General features: G+C 38.3%; 1 protein-coding gene across 1 annotated transcript in view; it reads right to left on the reverse strand.

The window, feature by feature from the left end:
* The window catches only part of GLDC (glycine decarboxylase), a 151,092-nt gene that overhangs the window by 61,134 nt on the left and 67,304 nt on the right, over positions 1–22,654 (reverse strand). Inside the window, exons 8-14 of the mRNA XM_053702564.1 lie at positions 10,449–10,545; positions 9,882–9,987; positions 7,428–7,567; positions 6,070–6,150; positions 5,559–5,656; positions 5,271–5,355; positions 5,123–5,164 (exon numbers count right to left, since the gene is read on the reverse strand). Coding sequence (XP_053558539.1) covers positions 5,123–5,164; positions 5,271–5,355; positions 5,559–5,656; positions 6,070–6,150; positions 7,428–7,567; positions 9,882–9,987; positions 10,449–10,545 — 649 coding nt within the window. The remainder of the gene's footprint in view (positions 1–5,122; positions 5,165–5,270; positions 5,356–5,558; positions 5,657–6,069; positions 6,151–7,427; positions 7,568–9,881; positions 9,988–10,448; positions 10,546–22,654) is intronic.

Below are 22,654 nucleotides of genomic sequence, written 5' to 3' on the forward strand. Positions count from 1 at the left end.
ATTCATTACTTTTGGGAAAAGAATACCCAAGCTAGAGGACACTGAATGCAAACAACGGGTGGGTACAAAAGGTGGCCCATTCAAGAGGCACCACAGCCTGATTACTCGACACCCTAAAAAATAGATGACACAGGAGAAAACCCAAAACCCAGTCAACTGCACATTAGTTACACCGCCGGCAAAGCTGAATTAAATCACTCCCATGAAGGTACCCAGCCAAGACAAGTACCGCTATCTTCCCCCCAAAAGGAGAACAGATTCTCATGAAAAATCCAAAGGATCATTCCACTCTGCAGAACATAGAACAACCCATAGTTGTCGTACAATATCAATGCCCAGGGAGACAAACTCCCTAGAAACACAAGGAATAAAGAAAAAAAAAAAAAAAAAAAAAAGAGATCCATAAACAGGGAAACATGTTCCAAAAAGGACTCAAGGAACACCCTCATATCCCTGAACCTGTACCATACCCAAAAGGTACTCCAGGAAAACCATGAGTTCCCCGTTGCCTCATAAGATCTAGACCTGCAAGCTAGACAGCAGACACATCAAAAATAGGATAACTACCCCAGCAGCTAGTAAAGAGTTCTCCAAAAAGAACACCAACAGTCTGAACAGGAACACCCAATGACCAGCTTCCAGGTAGCAAGCTGACTCACCGTTGCTAAACACAAACACAGAAAGGCGTGTCAAAGCTTGCTAACACCAAGTCAAAAGTGCAATTAGCTGTAGCTGGCTACACCCTCAAAGTGCAATAGCTGTAGGTGGATTCAACTGCAAACTTTCCAAGGGCTCACAGCCCTCCGAATATCGGGCTCTAAGGAGCGTCCCCTCCCAGCATCGAACACCAGTAGAAAAGAGGAGGACATCCAAGACTTTCCCAAAGGAGAGAACAGACATTTAATAAAACGGTCAACCCTGCATAGAGTAGCCGACCCCCAATCTTCCCTCTAGGATAATGGTCCCAGCCCAAAGGTTAGTCAAAACCAAAAGACAAGAGTCCCAGACTTCCGGAAGAGAAAGGAAGGGTCAACGTAGGAACAAACCCTGGTTAGACCGTTACTACAAAGGGTATGCTACCATGAGTCAGGATAGACATTGTGCTCGGGTACAAAAACCCCTACACGGCTGTCTTCTTTAAAAACAAGGAACACTTCCCAAGGCCTTCAGACCCTCAGTATCCATATATCAGAATCCAACATAAAGCAGGAGCGCCATAGGGATCAAACCCTCAGCCTCTCGCTGCAGGAAAAGAGGAACCAGTCACTACATCGCAACTCCCCTTCCAGGATTCTGGAATGCAAGAAGGGAAAAGACCCTTACAAGGCAATCCACCAAGGACCCACAGGTCGCTCCGAATACTAAGGTAACTCCGAACCAGAGAACCGTACCCCCGCTCTAGAAGAGAAGGGAAACAAACGGAAAACCACCCTACCATATCAGCAACCCAGGTGAAGATACCTGGAGTCTACAGGAACAGCGTAAATGCGCCAGAAGACCAGTAGGGAACCGTCAGAAGGACCTAAAGCCTAAGCCTCAAAATGAGGCATCTCTCACAGAGCCCCAGCCTCTACAGAGAGAGGCCGTGGGACCACAAACATCTACTGTGAGATACAACCGTCCACACCGATCCAAGGGGAGACACAGACCTAGGTCAGGGTCCTTTTAAAAACGGAAGCAATTGAAGATCCGACTTCCAGAGGAACCCACCTCTAAAGTCCATAGACTTGGTGATCTAGCAATAGCCTCAAACCCAAGAGTCACAAAGGACTTCCTTAACGGTCTAAGATTCAGCACTCAGGGCACTTGGATCGCAAAGAAATCTCGTAGGCAAGCGTTAATACGTGCTACACGCATCAGCAAGGTAGCCACCAACACCCAAAGGCGAATGAGAACCCTGTACCCTGCTCGCCATCCCAGAGAATCAAACTGAAAACACCGCCCACGAAGCCCCTAACGAAGCATTCAAGGAGAAATGGTCAACTACCTGACCCCAGAAGGGCGGCCCTCCGTAACCGACCTCACCCCTTCACTGACAAGCCCCAAGGCTAGAGTTGCAACGAGGATGAAAAGATACCCGAATGTCGAGACCATGGTCAGACCAAGGGTAATGGAAGAGGCAACAGTCTGAGATCCTTGAAGGATCTATCTTCCAAAATCTTCTTTAAGCAGGCAAAAGCTGGAGCTTCGCAGCTCCTCACAGAGGGCAGGGAACCCCTGCACACCAACTCTTAGAGTAACACTAAAAAAAATGCCAAGGCGGTAAGAAAAGGAAACTCTGCCACCACAATAAAATGCTTAATAGGCTAAAGAGTCAGCGTCCGGAAGAACCTCGAGTGAAAAAGCAAATCATTAATCACTCGGCACACCAGACTCCATAGGTTACACACATCTCCCAATTCCCAAAAAAAGGAATAACGGTTCTGAGCCCCCGAGGAACCATGATGATGTCTGCAAAAACAGATCCCTATCCCAGACAAGAAGCCCCGAACAACCAACCTAGATTGGCACTCATAACCCTCCGTACGAAGGGGTTGTATTTAAACAGGCCTCATACTTCGGTAGGATCCGAGCCCGGAGTCCATAGAATAGGCCAAAAGACAGCAGGAATAGTCAGCACTACGAGGGTGACATGAACCCTGGTAACAGCCAAAAAAGTATCTGACCAGTACCTGCCTGGTATAAGGACACTTTAGAACTGCCCACGGTCCAAGAAAATTCATCCCGAAAGATTGATAAATGAACTAGAAAAATATAATTCTATTGTTCAACAAGTGCGCAACTTCAGAGGTAGTGCCCACATGACCTAAATCGCAAGTATCTGTTCCAGAGAAGAACGTTGAGCATAAGAAAAACAAAATTAAAAACCATCCCGATCAAACAAAATAAAATGAAGGCCGCACCCATCGGGCGAACGCCCAAGGTGAATGAGGACAACAATGGGACCAGCCAATGAAAAGCCCCATTCACCCAAGCTCAGAACTGGAACCGAAAAACAAAGAAAAACAGCGATGTTAAGGAGATTGGCTTCATCCCAAAACGTCATATCCATTTTGCCATCCAGCTTCTAAGGCCTCGGATCCCTCGGCCCGCTAGGACTGGGATCCTCCAACATTGTCAAAACATGTCTTAAGAACACGAAGGCGAGCCAGCCTATAACAGAAGGCTAAATCATCCCTCGCCGGAACAACTGAAGACCCTGGCCCCGAGATAGTGGCCCCTGAAGTCTCAGGGGCCAACGCTCCCACAGAAGACCGAACTGAATCAGGTGATCCCACGCTCGACGGGCCCTGGTTAATGGAACATGGACAGTATCTTAGAAATACTTCACTTGGGAGATATAAATGATTCAGTGCCATAGAAATGGCCATGCGGAAACGTGCCGTAACCTCTTGAGGAAAGAAGCCACCCTCCGGAGGAGTAAAGGCCATAGGGACACCTGCTTGCGTAGCCGGGAAGTGGACTGGTGCACTCACTTCACGGGTCATAGAAACCTCGGAGGCGGATGGCTCAACGCACTCTAAGCTCTCTGCTTCGGGAGAAGATAGTACACTAGAACAGCAATCGGAACATAACTGATGGGCATTGATTACCCGGGCCATTTCATATTCATCACAAGACACATCCTCCGTATCGCGCATATCAGAATCCCCCATAATGTTGGGATTACAAAAAAAACAAAAAAAACTAACTGGCACCCTTTAACACCCCCAATGGCTGGGGCACTCACCAGCTACTGTGAACCAGACAACCCACGAGCAAGACTCTCTTGGTCCCCCATATTCAGCATAAGGAAGTGAAAAACAAAGTAACTGCACCCGTCACAAGGTGCACCGTGCTAGTCACGAAAAAGGCGTGCAATCTGGAAAGATTGCGTCATTAAAAGAAGGCCGTTATGCTCCGTAAAGGCTGTGAGCTACACATTTGCAGATAAAACCATACAACAAAACATGATTAAAAGTCCCCCCCCCCCCCGTTTCAATAACCCCCTCAGGAGATATTAACCCATGATTCCTTATTAAGATAAAAGGAGTCCCATTGGGACCCTTCCTTGTTTTATTAACATTACATTCACATATCGAAATAAAATGAAACGATCTTACCAGAATCTACGCCGTGGAACAGGAACAAGGCCCTTCAAGTGTGACAGATAGTAGCCTCGCTTCTGACATGGACTTGAGTGAAGAAAGGTAGGCAGCGAAACTAGTCAACACTGATTATCAAGGAGCTGTTAATATGAGTCGGGATGGGTTGGCAGGATTGTTTTTAATAATCCTGAGAGGCTGACAGGATTATTAAAAACCCTCCATGAGAGACTCTCTCGACTTCTGACACTTCTCTGCCAATCTCCTGTGACAAAAGGCAAAGAATGACTGGGGGATGAGGGAAGTGGGGGAGGTATTTAAGCCTTTGGCTGTGGTGTCTTTGCCTCCACCTGGTAGCCAGGTTCTGTATTTCCCAAAAGTAATGAATGCAGCTGTGGACTCTTCCCTTTTAAGAACATTTTGCACAAAAACAAGCAGGGGGAATAGTAAGTATCTGTCCCAGGGCCAAACTTTTAAACATTCTAAAGTGCCCATAAACACAGCTGTGTATTTAAAAGATACAAAATATACTTACCCATAGATGCTTGTCCATTTATTAGCAGACAGCCAAATCAGTACTGAAACATATCAGCAGAAGCAATGGAATAGGAGTAAAAATGTTGATCTGTAAATGGAGGCAGAAGACGAGTCCCTGCAACCAAATTTACAGAGAGCCTATGAAGGATTACTAATGAGGCGAAAACATTTTATCATGAAGCAGTACTCCCTTCACATCTGACAAGCACTGTACTCTGTGGGGAACCGGGCTTCAATATGCTCTGAAGCGCCATTCACTGATGAAATCAAGCACATCAACATGCTTCAACCACCTCCAATTGAGGCAAAGTAAAAACTAAGGTATGAGTGAGGTGGGAGGGGTTTTATAGGCTTTTGGGAAACTTTGCCTCCTCCTGGTAGGAATGTTTATGCCTTACATAGCAGGTCATGGACTCTCGCCACCTATATGAAAAATAAAAATACACCAAAATGCCTATAATAACGTTTAAGCAATTGAATATATGAAAGACAATACTTACTGTTAGCTCAGATGAACTGTTCAGTTTCATTGTACAAGACCCCTGTTAATACAAAGAAAATGAAACAAAATAAACAATGCAATTTAAAATTATATATATAAAACCATCATGATCATAAAAAAAAAAAAAAAACAAAAAAAAAACTTACCAAAGGAATCATACTGTGCACAAGTGAAATATCTTTGTTTTCCAATCGTTTCATGTAGCGTACAATATTGGTCTCAGAATGATAACTTGAAGGGGGAAGAACACAAAATTCTTGTAAAAATTAAACCCATGCATTTTTAAAAGGCAGCTTTTCAGGATGTAAATATACTACTCTCCGCATCTGAAGCAGAGAAAGACTAGGAGCCAAGTACCTCCTAAAATATTATATTTATTTGTTTCTACTATTTTTTATAAATATATCATTTATATTTAAAAAAATGCAACACACCTATTAAAAACCTGATGGGCAAGAAATCTGCTTGTTCGTTTAAATGCAGTGCCTAGGATACCTTTGTTTTCTTCTCCCATGCATTCAGCTAATAACTCCTGTATCAAGAACACACATATGGTTTAAAATGTAAGCAGATACTGTAACTAATCATAAAGAACTAAAACTAAGTGAAAGCAAAATGTTCGCTAAATAAATGTCAAAAAATATATAAATCATGTAATGGAAACAATAAAAACAGACAAGAGAATTTGGGAGGAGTTGTGGAGAGGATTTTTTTCTTAAATATTAAAATGTTTTACAGCTATATTTTTTTTTGTGGTAATAAAACCAAACACACAACACTTTATAGCATTACGATCAAGGGAACTACATTTCCTTTATGTATTTGTTAACTATTTGTCTCATATCACATAGAACACGAGAGGTGCAAACAAATGATTTGAAATAGACTTTACCTAAAAATAAAAAGTAACAACATCAGCAGATACGCTATATACTCTTTACTTACTGCTGAGGATTCACAGCCAAACACCCACAGAAGATCATCCAGGTCTTTCTCTGTAACAGTTTCATCAAGAGACACCCCAAGCTGTTAGGAAATAGAACACAGTTTGTTTTTTTAGCTGACAAGTAAAAAGTGTATTTTTCCCTCTAAAAAAGTTGTATTAGAAACTGGAACTTTTGGTCGATCAACAGAAAATACTGCCCTAGAATTTGCCAGCAAATAAATACATAAAATATTTATCTGAGGATAGGATGCAAGCTAGAATGTGCCTGTTTAGGGTAAGTACGCTTCTTCCTACAAACACCCTGAAACGCATACAAAACATAAAAACATAAACAAGCCAGCTCTTTGTGTTACAAACAGGGAGTAGTAGAGGCTTATTTTAGGAGGAGGAACAGAGCCTAGATTTGCACTAAAGGGTAAGATTGTGGTACCATGACGTAGGTAGTACAAACTTGATATACAGTTTTAGTTCCACCTGCACTAAACAAAGACAGTTCTGAACAAGTAGTAGCTAGGGATGGGCGAATGTTTCTAAAAATTCGAAATTTAAAACGAATTTTGATACATTTGTTCGTATTGAATTTCAAATTTTTATAACATTCTATTTTCAAATTTTCATTTTTGAATTTTTCAATAACATTTTAAAATATTTGTTTGAATAATAGAATTTTGAAATGTAACATTCAAATTCGAAATAGTATTTCTAGTCTACAACTGTGTTTTATAAATCTAATATTCAAATTCAAAATAGTATTTCTATTCTACAACTGTGTTTTATAAAATGTAATATTCAAATTCAAATGTGTCTGCCGCAGCTCGCCTCTGGAGGGCTGAATTCCCCTGGCGAAATTCAGCATTGCACACGAGTGCTATTTTGTGCTTGCGTGTAATCCCGCCCCCTGCCCCCACACAGCCAATCACGTGCGGGCAGAAGCCGTCAATCTCCCCGGTCGGACTAGAGCGCAGAGATTGTATTTCTCCACTTTAGAGGTGGCGAAAGATTAGGGAAGCAGTGGTCTGACGACCGCTGCTTGTTAAATACGGCGTGCAGGTTCTCGTGAGAACCTGCAGCTGTAGTGGGTCGAAAGTCTTGCGAAGCCTTTGATAAATCGACTCCCTAGTCTACAACTGTGTTTTATAAATGTAATATTCAAGTTTAAATGTCACATTCGAAATCGAAAGTGACATTCGATAATAGAATTTAAGAATATTTGATTATGTAAATTGAATTTTTACAATAACATTTGTTCTAACATTCAAATTTGAATATAAACACATTCGCCCATTCCTAAAGCATATGCACTGCTGTAACAATATTATGAAGAAGCAAAAAAATTCTGGAGAAATGAATTACTTACTGAATTATCACTGTAAACACGAAGGTTAATTTGATGTTGTGCTGCACGATCCAAAATTTCCTTTTGAGGACAGCCACAGTTAATCTTTAAGGTGTCAAAAAATATGTCATGGTGTAATTTATGGCCAGCTCTTTTTAAGCCTAACAAAAATAAATAAATAATACACATTATAGGTATATACATAAGACTGCACCAGAAGTATAAAGCATTGGATCCCTACAAAGAGCGCAATATTGAGCCAGGAGGTGCAGAGTGTCTGGCAATTGTACAGGAAACACTTTTATCCCCATTAAAAAGCCTCAATCAATTGTAAAAGTATATAAGTACATAAATGAAAGAAAAAAGAAACAAGTACAAGACCATTGCAAAAGGATGCATTGAGACTTCTAGCAATCCCTACATACGGGAGGAAAGAATGAATGCTCCATGAAACAATAGTTTAACAACTACAGTTGCAAGAAGTGTGTGAACCCTTTGGAATTACCTGGATTTCTGCATTGTAGTCTGATCTTAAACTAAGTCAATCTGACTAAACTAATAACATTATAATATTTGAAGACATTAAATGGAAAAAAGTGAACCCTTGAATTTAGTAACTTGTAGATCTTCCTTTAGCAGCAAAAACTTCCACAACATATTTCCAGTAGCTGCACAACATTGAGGATGAATTTTGAACTATTTCTCACTACAACACTTCATTAATATTCCTTGGTTGGCTTGATTGCACAGCCCTCAGGTCATGCCCCATCATCTCATTTAAGTTAAGGTCAGGACTCTGACATAGTCATTCCAAAACTTCTTATTTTAGACATTCTTTAGTTGATTTACTTGTGTGCTTTGGGTCATTGTCTTATTGCATCACCCAACTTTTCTTTAGCTTGAGGTCACAGCCAGCTGTTTTGACATTCTCCCATAAACTTTCTTGATACAAGAATTTATTGTTCCCTCAATAACAGAAAGAAGTCCAGGCCCTGAGGCAACAAAGCAGCCCCAAATCATGATACTACCTCCACCATGCTTCACAGATGGGATTAGGTTTTGGTGTTGGAGTGCAGAACCCAAAAACTAAGACTGTCACAGTTTTTAGAGTTTTCTGGAGGTCTTTTGTGGTTACCCTCTTTCAGGATTGCCCATTGTGCTCTTGTATTGATCTTTCCAGGACAACCACTTCTAGGGAGAGTAGCAACATTCCTGAATTTTCTCTATTTGTAGACAATTTGTCTTACTGTGGATTGATGAACACCCAGGTCATTAGCCATGCTTTTGTAACCTTTTTCAGCTTTGTGCATCTCAATAATGTGTTTCCTAAGGTCCTGTAACAGTTATTGGGATTGGGTGGATAGGATCGCACTAGCCAGTCTTTCTTGAGAACAGATTTGTGTATTTATTTAAAGGATAGGGCACCTGTGCAATCCACACTTCCAATCTCATCTCCTTAAATGAAACACATGACTCAAAATAACTTTTGATGAAGTTATTAACACTGAGGTTCACTTACTGTCTTCAATAAAATATTAAAAACTACAAGTGTATGTGTTTTATTAGTTTAGTCAGATTGTGTTTTTCCATAATTGTGACAGATAGAAATCAGACCACATTTTAGGAGTAATCAATGCAGAAATCCAGGTAATTCCAAAGGGTTCACAAATTATTTCTTGCAACTGTATAGGATATAGTTTGACAAGTTTCAAAGTACCAGTTCATCCCTCTATAATGGTACAGACGCTACTTCAGTAGCCCATGTTGCCTTTTGATCTATCAACACTCATGTTTTTTTAGAATACTACTGGTATATTTGGAAGGAAGTGGCCTTTAATTTGAGGTCATTAGGGATTATTTTATTAGTTTTGCAATTATTTTAATGTTTGTCTGGTAATCAATGAACATTTTATCAAAAGGACAGTCTAGTCAAAATTAAACATTCAGATAGGGCGTGTAATTTTAAATAACTTTACAATTTACTTTTATCATCAAATTTGCTTTGTTCTCTTGGGAATATTTGTTGAAAGCTAAACCTAGGTATGCCCATAAGCTAATTTCTAAGACCTTGAAGTCTGCCTTTTATTTCAGTGCATTTGACAGTTTTTGACAGCTAGACAAAGCTAGTTCATGTGTGGCATATAGATAACATTATGCTCAATCCTGGAGTTATTCATGAGTCAGCACTGATTGACTAAAAGAAATAAGGTGGAAATCTTCAGAGGCTTAGATACAGAGTAATCAAAGAGGTAAAAAGTATATTAATATAACTCTGTTGGTTATGCAAAACTGGTGAATGGGTAATTAAGGGATTATCTTTTTAGATAATAAAAATTCTGCGGCCAAATCATTTACAAATACAAAATCACAAAAAAGTTACAACAAAAAACCCTAATTCGATAAATAAAATATAATTTGTACTTTGGAAAAAGTACCAAGACAAATGAAAATGTAAAGTCTGAAGAACCTTCTTACCTTCTGCCAGAATCAAGGTAGCATTATGAACTCTCCGGGCAATGTGCTTAAGACCATTAGGACCATGATAAACAGCAAACATGGCAGCCATATTTGCCAGAAGGGCCTACATAAATAAACATATGTTATTTAATTTGTCATTATGATGAGATTTGCATTGGTTATACTACAGAAGTTATCTGGCTGCTTAATTTAGTAAATTAGATAAATCAAACTTTTTGGAACGCACTTTAACCTATACTTATAATCTAAAGATGCACAGATTTAATAGTATCTCTTTATTTGGTTTCTGACAATTGTACAAGCAGTAGAAACATCAAAATAAGCATAAAACAAATATACATTTCAAAAACAGAATACAGACCGCAGATATAGATTACCATAGATTTAGTCTATATATGATAAACATTTAAAACAAACGTAAAAAGACATCAGTTTTGGAACGTTGTCAAAAGAAAGGAAAACGGTTATGTAACGAGTTCTATAAGAAACTAATTAAAAAAAAAATTAATAATACTGGCATAGCAAGATGCTAAATGTTTAATCTGAAGTCATAAAACCAGTTACCTGTGCTGTGCATATGTTGCTTGTGGCTTTATCTCTGCGTATGTGCTGCTCCCTGGTTTGCAGTGCAAGTCGATAAACTTCTTTTCCAGCAGCATCTCTAAAAAAGGTACAAAAATAATAAAAAACTCATTCAAAATTCATATGCTCTTTTTCATAAATCATCATTTATGCTTATATGGACACCAATGCATGTATCTCTTAAAACATCATTTATTTTATCAGTTTGATTGGAAGCCATATTTAAAAAAGGGAAATAGTCAAAATTAAATTGTCATGATTCAAACAGGGCATGCAAATTTAAATTAAAAATGTCACTTTGTTCTCTTGGCATTCTTTGTTGAAATTCTTTGTTGAAAATACATATGCAATACTGAGAAGTAACAGGTGGTTGATGGCTACACATATTTCTCTTGTTATTGGCTCACCAGGTGTGTTAAGCTAGTTACCAGTGCTGCATTAAAGGGAAAGTCTATTCCAGAATTTGTATTGCTTAAAAAGATAGATAATCCCTTTATTACCCATTCCCCAGTTTTGCATAACCAACACTGTTATATTAATACACTTTTTACCTCTAGGCCCCTGCAGACTGCACCTTATTTGAGTTCTTTTGATACACATTTTAGCCAAATCAGTGCCGACTCATAAATAACTCCACAAATGAGCACAATATTATCTATTAGAATTAAGCATATGAGCCTACCCAGGATTAGCTTTTAACAACGAATACCAAGAGAACAAAGCAAAGTAAATTTTAAAGTTGTTTAAAATTGCATGCGCTGACATCCGGGAAGAGGCGGAGCAAGCAGGACGCTTGCACATGGGCGCCTCTCCATCAAGCTCATACTACCAGCTCTTTACGGCACAGTGATCCTTGACCGCAATCTCTAAAGTGGCCCGGATTAACAGGTGACTTCACGCCACGGACGTTCCACAGACAGCAGGCTCCTGCGGCTCGAGTAACCTCATACCTACCGGTATTACAGTATTGTGTATTCCAGGCTTCCAAAAGGAAACAAGGAGAAGTGGCAAGGGTAAGACGCCAGAGGCAAAAGATGAGAACCAGCAACTAACAGCTGAGATACACGCACGGCACAGAAGGACAGCTTATCAAAGATTTTTTCCACAAGTGCAAGCCACGGATGGCACCCAGTAAAATGCTGCATTAGGTTGCGGTAATTTTAAGGAGCTATAACCGCCAGGGGCTCATCACAGGTACTGTTTACTTTCTTCCACGCTCCTACAGTGTGTCTTGACAACCCACAATGGCCTCTCTTCCTGCATAAATGGCTATTTTTTGTCATAAATTGGAAATATACTACAAGCAAATTTACATAATTTAACCTGGCTATTACAGCTACCCTGTGTAATTTTGGGGACAAATGAGCTGATGCTAGATGGAAAACCTTAATAACATATGCAAGTTGCTTAAAATTTTTTTATTTGGGTGTACTACTATTTGAGAGCACATTAACTTTTTCTGGCAACATCTTACATTTGGTGTAATACCCATAATTCTTTCGGTAGCAGTTCAAGAAAAGAAGCTCCCATGTTATATGGCAAACCCTGATAAAATACGCAAGTTGATTAAAACAATTATTTGGATGTATTACTATCTGAGAGTACATTTCAGACAACCTTAACATACGGCGTAACATTGGCTAAAACCTCCCATAATCCTTTCGGTAGGAGTTCAAGAAAAGAAGCTCCCATAACCCTTGGGTAGGCCCACAGATAATCTTGTAGAAGAGTATGCACATTTACCTTAAAAATAATTCACGAGTGTCAGCACCTTTTTGCAGTCCCGCTTTGGACATTACACAAAAAGCTGTAATCTGCGGACTATTGACACAACAGCAATATTATATCCAAGATCAAAATAAACTGGTGCGATTGCGCCTCTCCTACTCCCATAACCTGCAAGGGTAGGAGTTTAAGAATCAGTTCCCATAACCTACGGGTAGGAGCTGAGATGGCTTTTTATAAGGATTTGTTGCCTATGTTTGTATCTGTTACTTTAATGTACATGATCTGTATCTGCTATTTGATTGCATATAATTTGTTCTGTAAATGGTTGTTCAAAAAATGTAAAGCTATATAAGGTTATCTAAGGTTAAGATTTGGTTCTACTAAACAATAGTTAAAACCTTTATGTAACGTAAAGCAAAAGGTCAATATCTGCAGATAAACATTTTTAAAGAGAGGTTTTAGTCCTGAATATTACAGTGGGTGCACAGTTAAAGGCACAACAGAGAAGTCAGAGAAGTTAGGGAAATGAGGTTCTTATCTTCCCTCCCTTCTTGAGGAATAATTAAATTAAATATCAGCCTGTTTATTACTCTGCTTAAAGATAACAGATCACAGTTATATATGTAATATTTAGCAGAAGTACTAGGCCTGTTATTGATGTATTTTCTCCGGGTTAAGATAATACAAGCTAATTAAAGTAAGCTGATCTATAATCTGGTTTTGGTTTTTCAAGACAAAGTAATATCCATTTTTCAGAGTGTCTATATATAGAGAGAGATACACTTAAACTTCACTTGCACTTATTTTACACATTTGTATTTGCTGTTTTATACACTACACTTCTTGCTTTCACGTAACCTTGATCCTTATACTCTTTGATCTACTATACAATATTTGGATATATGCCCGTACGGATGTATACATATTAGTTAGGTTTTTGGGAAGACAAGGTTATATATATCCTTATACTGATTAGCTGATAGATTGATACTTTTTTTCCTCTCCATTTTGGTTAGCACACAACCAATAGAAGTATCTTACTTCCTTACACTTATTCACTGTACACATTCCCTACCTGTTACCTACTCCTGATGGAAAGATATATGTCTGTCTCTCCAGTCATGCCTCCAAAACAGAGAAAAGAAAAATGCTGTTAAAAGCACAGAATTAAGTTCAGATCCTATACAAGAATATACTGACACACAGTCAACTTTAAGCGGTACATCTGATATAGTTATACAGATATCCAAGAGGTTTTCCTCTGTTAGATTTATTAAAACAAGAGATTAAACAAGATTTGAAAACTTTATCAAATGAAGTCAGACAGTTCACCACTAGATTAAATGAAATAGAAATGGGAGTTTCAGACTTGGGAGATAGACTGATTCAATTAGAACAAACCAATTTATTACAACAGACCAATACGGTAAACATGCCAAAAAAATTAGTAGATCTTGAAGATCGTGCACGCCGAAATATTAGAATTATAGGCCTACCCGGGACAGCCGAATTTAAAGACCTAGTTCATTTCATTACTATTACACTCCCAAATTTATTGAATATGCAATCATGCAATCAAACACTCAGACTATCCAAATAGAGAGAATACACAGGACAGGGATGAGTCACAGGAATGCTGATGGTACATTTCAACCCAGACCGATTATAGTTAAATTCCTTAAATTTACAGACAAAGTTGTGATGCTGAGAAACTATAGAAAGTTAAATCCAGTGTTCCTAGAACAAAACAAGATAATGCTATTTCAGGATTTTTCAACGGAAACTTCGGCAAAAAAAAAGACAATGTCCACTTTTTGCACAAAACTGATTAAAGCAAATTATAATGTACGGTTAATATACCCAGCTAAATGAATCTTGTTAGTAGATGGAGAATCCAAGACACTTGACACCCCACAAGAAGCCAAAATATTCTGTAAAGACAATGGTATCTAATAAAAAGCATGTTATCCGATTATTCTTAGGTAGGAAAGTAGGTTTGAGTTTTTAATAATCTTAAGTTTGATGATGTTGTTTAAAATTCTGAAGGTGACATTGATACTTATACAGGAGTGAGAAATGTCATCACCAATTACAATTAAAGAGCAATAAAATAACTAGAGAGAAAATTGGTAATATATTAAAGTGTCAGTAAACCTAAAAAATGGGACATGGGGTCAGACTTCCGGTGAGGGAGGGGCGTGACCACGGTTGCACGCTCTGAGCTCAGAACCACGAGCGTTGGAGATCCAAATCCCCCAAGCACAGTGTTCCCGTTGGCGGTCAGAGAAGCACTCCGCCTGGGGAGAGAAACAGGTGCCGCAGCACGGAGGTCTAGTCGTTACCGCCACAGTCAGGTGGTGCTGGCTAATAGCCAAAAGCCAAAACGAAACTCGGAGGAGCTGCTAGGAAGCAGAGGGTGAGGCGGCAAACCTTGCATAGCGGGCAAAGGAGCAGAGGCAAGTGCGGGTGTGAGCAGAGCGGCGACAGGTGGAAGCAAGTGAATCCCCTGATTGGAGAAGCAGCACTTTCGGGTGGCAAAAGGGGTAAATTCGGGAGGTATCCTGGAGGAGCCACTTCAGCCCCTGAAGGTTGCGGAAGCCAAGTCCAAAGCGAAAGGCAATAAGAAGAGAGCCTATGGAAGCTGCAAACCTGCAAAACCGCAAGTATTAAATCTGTATGCCCCAAGAATTTAACGATAGCGCCTCACCCTGTTAAAGTGTACACCTTTTAGAGTCATTTGGCCAGACAGAAATCTGCATTTCCTATAAACACTGGGATAAAGTACTCTGTATACAGGCTAACCTGCATTTCCTATAAACACCGGGATCATATACTCTGTACACAAGCTAACCTGAATTTTGGATATACACAGGTTAATCTGCATTTCCTATAAACACTGGGATCATATACTCTGTACACAAGCTAACCTGAACTTTGGATATAGGTTGACAAGATTATTACTGAGGCTAACTATCTGGGTACATAGGCCTATAAGCCTCACGAGACATATGACAGTGGTAAAGAACTTAAAGTAGTAGCCAGGAACATTTTTTTTTTTTCTCTCAAGAGGCAAACTTAACCACGTCTCTGGAAAATATAGGCTACAGTGAAAATTTCAATAACTGGGAGGTAGCTTTGAGTGCTGTCTGTGGCACATGGAAAAGGAGCCATTCTGGCCTAGTTCAACGTATTAGAGTTGCATGCAAGCATGGTTGAAAGTTAACCCCTGTGGAACTGTCACACCAGGTTCAGATGGAGGCTGTCTTTCTATAACTGGACGCCCTAAAAACAGATAAAAGCTGGCAAAGATCCTTGCCTGTAGGCAAAAGAGAGAAATCTAAGACATGGACTATATAGATAAAAACTACAAATGTTCTAAAAATATACCCTCATATGTATAATGATGGCTGTTTTTTCTGTTTGCAAGTGTATGCTAGTGAGGGAATAGTGAAATATCTCTGCCTATCTAAATTTCCAAGTGAATGTAACAGCTAGGTATCACTGCAATCTGGGACAAACAATGTGAATATTGTTGGTTTTTTTCACAGAGAACATATCAACAAAGGCATATTGAAATTGGGGCGCAATATTGTGTAATACTGCAATATATATTGTCTGTTTTTTTTCTTTTTATACACATAGAGTATAGATAAGGGAATACTGAAAGCTGGCCAGGTAAAAATAATCAGGCAGAAACCAGATAGCGAGGTGCGCCTCACGACTATCATCCTAGTGGAATACAAGCACGGGCGTTACAATAAAGGTTATTTGTGTATCTTAGGTTAAATCAAAACGCTAAACCTATAGGTTGAGTTAGGTGTGGAATAGAAAAGGAGGCGGAATATATAAAAGGCTCTTTGGTGAGATAACATTGCTGCAGTGGATACTGGAATAAGATAAGATATATATGTTGTAATCCTCTTTTTTTTTTTTTTTTTTTCTCTCCCGCACTTTGTGGTTGTTATTCACTTTTTTATTTCTGTTCACTCACAGTAGTTCAAGGGTAGTAGATTGGAGAGTTTAGAGGGTGGCAGGGGGACCGTTTTTTTTTCCTTTTCTGGTTCCCCTTGCGTTGATTTTTTGTATATACACAATCAGTCACTGATATAAATTCACAATAAGACACATTTCTGGGTCTAGTACAAAACCCAGATCTTAATGGAAAAATATATAACAAATTTGAAATCCAGGTCCCCAGCTATGTCATCCAGGAGAGATAAAAAGCTGAATAAATTGACACAAGAGCAATTAGGAGAGCTAATCCCTTCCTCCCCGCAAGATATGGGAAAAGGTGTGGAGACACAATTAACTAATAACCAGTTAGTAGACCTAATATTGCCCCAGTTTGAAGGCATAAAAAAGGAGATTATGGGACTTACTGTTGAAGTTAGGCAATTTTCTAGTAGGTTAACAGAAGTTGAAACCCGAGTATCAGATCTAGAGGACTTGTACACTAACCAGGAAGATAGCAATCAGAAATTCTCGAATACTATTAAGATATTGCAGTCAAAGATAGAGGACTTAGAAGATAGGTCGAGGCGGAACAATGTAAGGGTAGTGGGAGTTCCTGAAACCCCAGAATATGCAGACCTTATACAATTTGCATCAACTACTCTCCCAAAACTGATAAACTTGCCAGTGCAGGGAAGAAACATAGAAGTAGAAAGAGCTCATCGTGTGGGTCTTCATAGAACAGAGGCAGATAATAGAAATCGCCCAAGAATGATCATGATACGCTACTTTATTTTCAAGATAAGGTTGCAATATTAAGGCAGTATAGGAAGACAAATCCACCAGTTATTGAAGATAGAAAGATTCTTTTGTTCCAGGATTTTTCGGCAGACACGTCTGCAAAAAGGAAAGAAATGTCCCCTTATTGTTCTGGATGTATAAAAAAACGGAATGAAAGCTATCTTAAAGTATCCTGCTAAACTAGTAATAGAATCAGACGAGGGGACAGGTAGTTCTAAATACACCAAGTGAAGCGAAGGCCTTTTGCCTCAAAAAAAATGTACAATTTTGAAGTATTTCCTTTGAGCACAATGTTAAGTGGTACATGAACAAAATGGCTATGGAAATTGATGGATTTGTGTGGAATAATGGCAAGGTTGAGGATTGTGGTATGAGTGTGGATCGTGGTGTGAGTGTGGATTTTTTTTTCTTTTGCTGGGGGGTCTTTTTTTTTTTTTTTCTTTCTCCCCCTCTGTGTGAGAGTAGCAATGGATAGATTGGATTAAAGAAACATGAATCTAAGTTTTGTATCATGGAATATAGGTGGAGTCACGTCCCCAATAAAACGCAAAAACATTTTAAAAACCCTAAAAAAACTCAACCCTGATATAGTCCTCCTACAGGAATTGCACCTAAAGGCAACAGAGATTCCAAAGTTAAGGGCAAAATGGGTAGCTGAAATTTTAGCCACTTCCTGTGTATCAAGAAAGCGAGGGGTAGCCATTCTGATTAATAAAAATTTAACATATAATTAGCGTCGAGGCCGATCTGGCAGGTCGTTATTTAATCATGCAAATAAAAATCGATGCCAAAGTCTGGACAATATGCAATGTATATGGGCCAAATGAATTCGATAAAGGGTTCTGGATCAACATCCAAACTAAATTAATTCCTTATTTAGGGCAAAACTTGATTTTAGCAGGGGACTTCAACATGACCCTATACCCAGAACTAGACAGGTTATTGATAAAGAAAAACAGAGGGAAACACACAAGAGAGGCGTGCTTCTTCAGAGAGTTGTGTAAAACATTAAAGTTAAAAGATATATGGAGAGTGCAACATCCGGATATAAAAGAATACTCTTGTGAGTCTAAATCACATAAGAATTTCTCCAGGATAGATTTGTTTCTTATTGATGAAAATATATCAAAACTAGACTTAGAATCTGAAATATCTGAATTCACTATATCAGACCACGCCATTATATCGTTAAATTTAAAGTGTAATCTGCAAGAGGTTTCAAATAGGAATTCCTTTAGATTTCAAGGTTATATGATGAATAATCTGGGTTTCTGTAACTGGTTAACGCAAAGATGGCGAGAATATTCTATCTTAAATGATTCATATAGGAACAAGACAGAAATTTTCTGGGAAGCTGGTAAAGCTGTTTTGAGAGGTGAAATTAAACAATACATGATTAGAATGAGGAAGAAGATGGCAAACAGGGAACTGCAATTAGCAAACCAGTTAAAGAATGCATACCGAAAATATATTCTTAAGCCAGATAGCTTATTATGGAATAAATACAGAATGGCTCGAGAAGAACGAGATCATTTCATGAATAAAAAATGGGCAATGGAAGATATTAAAAATAGGCATTACTGGCAGGGTCCGGAGGGAATATCAGCTAAAAATCTGACTAAAATCATAAATTTCAGGAAAAATAAGAACATGATTATGTCAATAAGGCAGGATCATAACGTCTATACCAAATCCAATAATATTCGAGATGCCTTCTTTAAATATTATCAGAACATTTATGCCTCTGGGGACCTAGATGTTAAAGCAAAAGAGTCGTTCTGGGATAAGGTTAATTTACCAAAAATTGATAGTGAGAAAATGGCACAACTAAACCTGCCAATCCACATTGAGGAAGTTAAGGGGGCCATTGATAAAATAAAGATCGGGAAAGCACCAGGGCCAGATGGCCTCTCGGCAGAGTGGTACAGAATATTGAAAACAGATATAGCTGATACCTTAACAGAACTTTTCAATTTATATTTTGTTCAGAATAGAATGAAATCTCTCTATTTTACCGATTCAGCTATCACATTGATCCACAAAAAGGGTAAACCATTAGACGATATGGGTTCGTATAGACCCATATCGCTACTCAATAATGACTACAAGTTATTAATGAATATTATTGCTGAGGCGCTAAAAAAAGTGATTGGAGACATAATCCATTCCGATCAGACGGGCTTTATGCCAGGCAGGAATGTAGCGAGAAATATACGCAGGGTACTATTAACAATAGAGCATTATCATAATAAATTCCACAATACAAGAAAATACAGTGAAGTAGATCATGCCTTACTTACAATAGACGCGGAAAAGGCGTTTGATTCGATAATATGGGATCACCTGACGACCTCATTATTACAGTTCGGGTTCTCAGGCAATTTAGTGAACTTGGTGAATTTAATATATAAATCGCCAATATCTCAAGTAATTGTAAATGGGGGATATACATCATATATCACCATGCAAAAAGGTACTAGGCAGGGATGCCCATTATCCCCACTTCTTTTCAATATTGCGCTAGAGCCTCTGGCAATCCATCTCAGGGATAGACTAGAAGGTATTAAGATAGGAGATCAAAAGATAGTCACTTCACTATATGCAGATGATGTTATTCTATTTCTTAGCAACTCCAGAGTAAGTATTCCAGTAAGTCTGGAGATTATTAATCAATTCAGTAAGTTTACAGGTTATAGAGTAAATATACAAAAGTCAGAAATATTATGGATTAACAAAAATAAAAGTAGCTATAAAGATCATCCATATAGGGAAGTAGCACATTTTAGATACCTGGGAATCATCTTGGGGACAGATCCAGGCGAGTGGTATAAACTCAATTTCACTGACTATTTTGCTAAATTTCACGCTGAGTTACAGAGATGGAATATATATTTTCTTTCACCATCAGCTAAAATTATGCTTATCAAGACGATTACTTTTCCGCGTCTATTGTTTCTACTTCAAAACATACCACTATTTATTACAAGACAAGATATTATTAAATTTAAAAAGGCATGTACTAAATTTATCTGGGGTAAGACGAAACCGCGGATCTCACTAGATAGATTAACTATACCCAAAAAATATGGAGGTATGGCTTTACCAAATTTACGCTATTATAACTGGATAGCAATGATAAAATATGGGTTAGACTGGCTACTTGAATCACAATATATTACCTACTATGAGATTGAGACAGAATTAATAAAACCTTTCAGCTTAAAATCGGCCCTACATCACACATATGCAAAACTACCTGAGAACATTAGACAATTTTCAACAATTTCGAATATTATCTTGGCCTGGCAAAAATACTGTAACCTAATGGGTGTGGACTATAGAAAATCGAGATTCTTACCGATCATTGGTACACCGGATTTTTCTCCAGGACAAAATAATATAGTCTTTAGAAAATGGCATGAAAAAGGAATCCTATATTTTGCGCAACTTTTAATAACAGGCACAAATAAAGTACAAACGTATGGTGAGATAGCAAAAAAATTTCAGCTACCCCAAAATAATTTCTATGCCTTCCTGCAAGCTAGAAGTTTTATGACAGCACTTGACCATCCAAGTGAGTCAGGTTGGGACCTACAAGAGATGGAGGCGGGACTTACCTTGTATAAAGCAGGTATTAGATCATTAAGATATTGGCATAACATCCTATTTGACAGGCTAGGCTCTAACCATATCAAGTTAATCACACAGAAGATGCAAAGATATGTTCCTAATGTGAAGGAAGAAGATGTAATGAAAAGTATCAGTTTAAGTACCTCAGTGACGAAAGTAACTAGCTGGAGGGAGACGCATTGGAGAATCATTAACAATTATTACTTAACACCGGATAGATTAAATAAATGGGCTACTACAAATTTGAATACCTCTTGCTATAAGTGTAGTGCAGGGAGAGCTGACCTTTTGCATTGTTTATGGTCATGTCCCAAAATTAGACAATTCTGGGCAAAGGTAAATTATTGGTTAAATAAATATATTGGGTCACGGATTGAATTTACCCCATTTATAATCTTTTTCTTGCACCAAGGTCGTTTAGAACCAGGTGAGAGTCAGTTAGTTAATACTGGTATAATGGCAGCTCGAAATCTGATAGTTAGGAACTGGATAGGAAGAAGACCCCCTGTGTTAGGGGAATCTATTAAGCTAATGTATTGCCAGATGAGAGCAGAAATTTATGACCATAATTTAAGAAAGGAGACAAAGCTTTAAGTATTTTAACAAATGGTTAAAGGTACTTCGGCAATGGCCGCTAGATAAACAAAGACAATTTATTTCCCCTCTTAAGAATTTAGCATCTTTCTTAAATCTGATAGCAGAGGAGAGGTTACCCTACCAGTGGGGAGAGGTTAGGGAAGGAGTCAATTAAGTTAGGTAAATGTGTTTGGGGTTTCCTTTTTTTTTTTTTCTTTTCTTTCTTCTTTTTCTTTTGTTGTCTGTCGTTACGAGTGTGGTGCGGTATGAGTGGGTGTATGTTTAAAAAGGTGTTATGAAAATAGTAGTGTGTATAAAGAACATTAGATTTTTTTGGTATAAACATGAGTATAAGAATGTTAAACAACCTGTAAGGTTCCCTTTGGCTTCGACATGTACTCTATTTTTCGTTTAATTTTGAATGGGTACGACGTACAACAAGAAAATGTTGTCCTGACATTTTTTTATTTTTTTTTTAGAACTTTACCATTGGCTCTGCGTGGCGCAAAACAAGTAAAATATTGTTGTTTGACATTATGACACATTCTTGTTTGTAATATACACTACTGGTTATAAATAAACAATTTAAAAAAAAAAAAAACCTAAAAAATAATGTTATATAATTCTGCACATAGTGCAGAATTATAGAACATTATTTTAGTGCTATAGTTAAACCTTTTTTTCCCCTTTGAATTTTTTTAAAATATACCAGTTTTACAGACCCGCTCTCTGCTGAGCGGGTCTGTTTTTTTTTACACAGCGCATCGTGCCAGCTGTAAAGTCACAGCCCGGCCGCGCCATAACATTAAGTGCAGCTCGCTCCTGCTCTGTCTGACAGCAGGAGCGAGCTGCACTTAATGTTATGGTGCGGTCTGGCTGGGCTGTGACTATACAGCTGGCCCGATGCACTGTGTAAAAAAAACAGACCCGCTCAGCAGAGAGCGGGTCTGTAAAACGGGTATATTTTAAAAAAATTCAAAGGGGAAAAAAAGGTTTAATAACTATAGCACTAAAATAATGTTATATAATTCTGGTGCTACAAAACTAAGGTGAATTTAGTTGTTTTTTTTCTCTCCCATACCCCCTTTCTTGGTTAGAGATATATATATATATATTTCAAATTAGTGCACTCTCACTTGCCAACCCGGACACAGACCAGGGTGCTTAATGAAATAGACAATCTGATTAGGAATAAGCACTCTCTGGATTTTAAACAGCAAATATTTATTCGGCAGTGACGTTTCGGGGCATTCACCCCTTAAAAAACCCTTGATGCCATATAAATAAGAAGTGATACACTCAATAAAACGAAAGACCATAATTAAGCTTCTAGGCTCACATAAAGCAGACATAGTGATGTTACAAGAAACAAATTTACAAGAAAAAGAAGCCTTTAAATTAAAAATCAAATGGGTGGGTGAGAATTTCTTCAGACTTTGATAATACAAAAAATGGAGTTGCAATATTAATTAATAAGCAGTTGACATACCTTATTGTAAATA

Source organism: Bombina bombina, chromosome 2 (assembly GCF_027579735.1).
Source record: "Bombina bombina isolate aBomBom1 chromosome 2, aBomBom1.pri, whole genome shotgun sequence".
Lineage (NCBI taxonomy): Eukaryota > Metazoa > Chordata > Amphibia > Anura > Bombinatoridae > Bombina > Bombina bombina.